The 4,760-nt window shown below is 49.6% G+C and overlaps 1 protein-coding gene across 2 annotated transcripts; it reads left to right on the top strand.

Moving 5' to 3' along the window:
- Window positions 1–878: 878 nt before the first annotated feature.
- LOC106843015 (antileukoproteinase-like) lies at window positions 879–3,272 on the top strand. Of its 2 annotated transcripts, none has more exons than XM_014859860.3 (4): window positions 879–1,011; window positions 1,698–1,856; window positions 2,347–2,496; window positions 3,075–3,272. In XM_014859860.3, exons 1-4 carry the CDS (start codon window positions 930–932, stop codon window positions 3,077–3,079), a joined length of 396 nt encoding a protein of 131 aa, XP_014715346.1. In that variant the 5' UTR covers window positions 879–929; the 3' UTR covers window positions 3,080–3,272. The 2 variants fall into 2 exon arrangements, with proteins under 2 accessions (XP_014715346.1, XP_014715345.1); XM_014859859.3 differs by having other exon boundaries at window positions 3,009–3,272.
- Window positions 3,273–4,760: the final 1,488 nt, after the last annotated feature.

The following is a 4,760-nucleotide window of genomic DNA, read 5'->3' as shown; positions in this document are numbered from 1 at the left end:
ACAAGTTTGGGTTGAATTCTAGAGAAAATAATGCTCTTGACAATTAGAAGCAATCTAGGCAGATTGTATAGCACATAGAATAGGTTTACTATACAACGGCCGTAATTTTTTTACCTGTAGGGGATTTTGGGATGGAAAGCATCCCTCTAATGTCTCAGATTATACACTATAGTCATGTGCCACATAACTGATGTTTTGGTCAACAATGGACCACATATATAGCAGTGTCCCATAAGATCAGCACCATATAGCCTAGGTGTGTAGTAGGCTCTACCATCCAGGTTTGTGTAAGTACACTCTATGATGTTTGCACAACCACGAAATCACCTAACAATGCATTTCTCAGAACGCATCCCCGTCAGTAAGTAACGCATGACCATGCAACTAAATGTTGATTACAGTGACCGGTGAGCTGCCTTGCCACTTCAGCAGCCAACCCCTTCCAGCAATTGCATGAGCAATCAGTAGAGAATTTCACAATGCCTGAGAGTCCGGGAATGTGAGAATTGGGGGTGCATTGCCCAAGTTCTCAGATGAGAGGCCACATCTTCCGTTTCAGCTCCAGATATAAATAGCATCTGCAGTGACCCCTTCTCCCCGCCTAACCTAGAAGGCTAATGGGCCTGGGGCCCCCACCATGTTTAGGGTTCTGATGGACACCTGAGATAGCCTCCTTATCAGCCTGCTGACATCTTCCAGGCCAGCCTCTTCTATTCCTTCCCTGGCAGTTATTCTGTTATCTCACAGTCTTGCCTGGGATGGGAAAGAGCGGCTGTCTCCGTGGCATCGGGACTGCAGGTCTCTCACTGAGCTGCTTGTGCAATTGCAGCTGGGAGGGGCCAAGGAAATTCTGGTAGGGCCACACCCACTAGCGAAAATATAAATAGTGAGGTTTGGCATTGGCCGTTAGAACTACCTCTGTTCTCACCATGAAGTCCAGCAGCCTCTTCCCCCTCGTGCTTCTTGCCCTGGGAACCCTGGCACCTTGGACTGTGGAAGGTGCTAGAAATGGTGAGTTGGAGTCACCCTCATACAATCACGGCTGCAGGGTCAGAGATGGGGGCTCCTGGTGGTGTGGGGATAGCCCCTTCTCTAGGCTCTGCTCTCTCAGCTTAGTTTCAGGAGACCTCCCTGAGGGTGGGTTCCTGTCCAGCTGGGCTCCAAGGTCTCTGTGAGGGCCTCTGAGCGTTGCTTCTATTACTCAGCCACTCTGTCAGCCCAGGCCTCTCTCCCTCTCCGTTCTTATCTCCTCGCTCCCCCGTCACCCTGTCTGTGACTCTGTCATCTGAGTCTCTGGTTCTCCTGTGTCTCTCTCTGTTTCTGTCCTTTAGTTTTCCTGCCTCTGGCTGTAGTTCTCAACCTGTCACGTTGCTTCCATTCGTCTTCGTTCAGTTCTCTCCGTCTCCGTCACTCCCAGACCGCCTCCCTGCCTTTGTGGAGTCTTGTCTTCCCGTGGGGCAGGAAGCTTTGGCTGGGAGCCCTATGCCTTTCTCCAGAGTCTGTGACTTCTCCTGCCCATGCCTGTGCTTTAATCAAGCCTGTCCCTCTCCATGGAGGTCAGACAGGCATTTCCCTTCAGACTATGTGGACAGTGACCTGGGTGAGGGTCTCTCCTGGAAAGTGGTGCTTTGTCCCCAAGTCGTGATGGCCTCTCAGCACCCAACCCCTTCCTGAACTCTTGACCTTTTCTTCAAAAGCTTCAAAAGCTGGAGCCTGCCCTCCTCGAAGGCTTGCCCAGTGCTTTAGATATGAGAAGGCTGAGTGCCAGAGTGACTGGCAGTGTCAAGGGGAGAAGAAATGCTGCCGGGATACCTGTGGAATCAAATGCCTGGACCCCATTGCCATCTCGAAGCCAGGTGAGGAGGTGGGAGAGCAGATGGGGAGGAGTGAGCCTAGAACACAGTCTCCAAAGGGACGGGATTGGGGGATGGGGTCCTGCCAGCCCTCCCCCTCTCCAAGAATTATTGAGCCAAGTTTGTCCGCTGGTCAGGGAGTCACATTGCCCTAGATAGGAAGTCACTCACCTGGCTGATGAAGAAGCCAGTCTATCAGGAGGTCAGTTTGTCAGGGAATAGTCATCTGGTCATTAGATAACCAGGCAGTTGGCAACCACCCGTCCAATCAGCACTGGACAACTGGTCACATGCCTTGACTGGGGGCCTGGCGTTAGAGGAGAGCCAGATCCTACCTTCAGGAGATACATGGGCCTCAGGAAGGAAGTGATGGTCATGGAAATGGGGAGGAGGTGATTCTCCTTGCTCAGGCTGGGGCTGGGGCTGGGTCCCAAAAGCAGGGGAGTGGTGTGGAAGGTACAAGGCCTCTGACCTGTGACTCTACTCTCACCAGTTGAGAAGAAGCCTGGGAACTGTCCAGTGCCTCCTGGCCAATGTCTGATGCTTGACCCCCCCAATCACTGTGAGACAGATGGCCAGTGCCAGGGTCACCTCAAGTGCTGCACAGGCATGTGTGGGAAAGCCTGCATTTCCCCTGTGAAAGGTAAGGAGGGGCTGGGGCAGACTGACCTCCCGGCCTCCAGCCTCTCAGTCCCAACCCTCTGGATTGAGCAGGAGGCTCATACGAGCAGGGGGCTCCTGATCCCCACTCCAAGCGGAGCCTCTGCCTGATCCCCTTGTCTTTCAAGAGCACTGTTCCCCCAGCCTCAGGGCAAGGATTTCCACAGGATCGTTCCTAGATTTGATTCTATCCCAGCCTCTTCGGGTGGGGGCCCTTGGCAAGTGACTCTTTGAGTCTCAGTTTCCTTATCCGTAAAAGGGGCCCAGTGACCTTGGAAGTGCTCTGTAAAGCACCTGCGCGCTAAGCATTTATTATTAAGGTTGTTTCCAGCATGTTGTCTCTGGTCAAAGCCCAAAGGATCAGTGGATTTTGAGAATTTTCTAGCTCAATGCTCTGAGTTTAGAGTTTTACAGTAAAATTGAGACTTGAACTCAGTCTCCTGATACCAAGACTCTTTCAACTACACCGTTGCCTTACTGTTTTCTCTATCTCAGGGGAAGAATCTGGAGATGATTTCGCTGGTTCCTATATTGAAGCGCTGATCTGATTTTCTCTCACAGCCTGATTTCCGCAGTTTGGAAAAGGCTCTGGATCCTCTGTGTGGTCTTGGAATTCCCTTTCTGCTCCCAGGCTTGGATCCCTGGGGGACTTCATGGTGAAGATGTGGTTCTACCATCAATACCTCCTTTGGGGAAAGCTTGGCACACAGCAGGCTTTCAGGAAATGCCTGTTGATTGGTGAATAAATAAGTGAGCATATCTCTCTCTGTACAGCCTGCTTCTGTGGTTCCCCGGGGGGTCCGAGTTGGGTGGGAGGTGATGAGGGAATGTATGGACGTGAGGCATCCCTCCTACAGATGTGAAGAGGAAGGAAGAGGCTTAGGGGCTGGACAGACACGAATTTACATCGTGAGTCTGAAAAAACTGGCTCTGTGATTTTGAACAAGTGATTTGTCTCCTAAATCTCAATTTCTCTATCTGCAAAGTGGCAATAAATATCACCTTCTTACAGTGTTTGGAGCTTTGGGGTGTGCAATGTATGTGAAGTAAATAGCAATCTCATTGGGCCACAACAGGTTCTCCAAGAATGCCTTCCATGGTGATTTTGAGCCTCTTTCATTTCTTTCCTCTCTCAAAACACTATTTCTTCTATCTTAATATAAATGTTGAATAGCACGACATACACCACTTATCAACCCAGCAGGAGGACTCTAAGCACTTCCGTCCATTGCTTCTTGGTGGCAATTTCCAAGGAAAGCACGATGCAGCCAAGCGCTGGATGCAACAATGCTTTATTCACACAGAGAAGAAAGCTTCCATGGTGGGCCTCAATCTCCCATGGTCAGGGAGTCTCTCCCGGCAGCAGATGCAGGGCAATTTACCTACATGCATCCCTCTCATGCGGAAGCAGAAGCACTCCATCCCCTCCCCACAAAGGGCAGGTACAATAGTGGGGTTGGCCAGATGCCATATGGTGTACAACCACACAGAACAAAGGAGCTTACATTGAGCTTGAAATGGGGAAAGATCTTCCCACACAAAGTGATAAGCCAGGCACACGTCTTGCAGGCTCTTTTTCTCTTGGTAAGCAAGTATTTCAAGTCCAAGCCCCATTCTTGTGTAACCGAGTGGGGGATGCATGCATGAGACTGCCTTTCCCAACAATGAGAATATTGTCATGGTGGGTTATGGTTGTGACATGCTGTTGCCCACTGCTACGTGAGGGTGATGTCGTTCTTGACTCCATGGAGCAGGAAGATACCAAGAGCCGGACTCCTAGAGCCAGGGACAAGCAGGGCATCTCGCTCCACATTTCTTTGTGTTCTACAGACTTCCTTGTAGAGAACTTGATTAGAAAATGATTAAAAAAAGACAAAACAAAATTGTAATGCAATAATTTCCTGGAAAATGTCACTGGTCTAAGAAAATATTCCATACTAATTTCAACCAATGTTCCAAGAGCAGCAACTGGATATATTAAATTAACCATTTCAGAGAAGAGGAAAAAGAGGAGGAACCATTTTATTCATTTTATGAGTGTAGTAGCCACCCTTCAAGATGGCTCCCTAGGACCCTCACCTCTTGGCATTCACACCCATGTGTAGACCTCTCTGACATTGTCGCAGTTGGTCTGTGTGACCAATGAAATATTGCAGAGTGATAGATAGTTATGTTCTCATGAGATTAGATGATAAAAAGATTGCGGCTTCCATTTTGGAAGTGCATGCTCTGTCTCCCATCATTTGC

This window comes from Equus asinus, chromosome 15 (genome assembly GCF_041296235.1).
Source record: "Equus asinus isolate D_3611 breed Donkey chromosome 15, EquAss-T2T_v2, whole genome shotgun sequence".
In the NCBI taxonomy this organism is placed as follows: domain Eukaryota; kingdom Metazoa; phylum Chordata; class Mammalia; order Perissodactyla; family Equidae; genus Equus; species Equus asinus.
The sequence above is the reverse complement of the archived record's forward strand: the minus strand, read 5'-3'. Positions and strand labels throughout refer to the sequence as shown.

What these genes read in the sequence shown, in the direction of transcription:
- LOC106843015 (XM_014859859.3), top strand. Translation starts at nt 930, where the DNA reads ATGAAGTCCAGCAGCCTCTTCCCCCTCGTGCTTCTTGCCCTGGGAACC. An exon ending in CATTGCCATCTCGAAGCCAG is followed by an intron (nt 1,857 to 2,346) that starts GTGAGGAGGTGG and finishes TACTCTCACCAG; the next exon opens with TTGAGAAGAAGCCTGGGAAC. An exon ending in CTGCATTTCCCCTGTGAAAG is followed by an intron (nt 2,497 to 3,008) that starts GTAAGGAGGGGC and finishes TCTCTATCTCAG; the next exon opens with GGGAAGAATCTGGAGATGAT.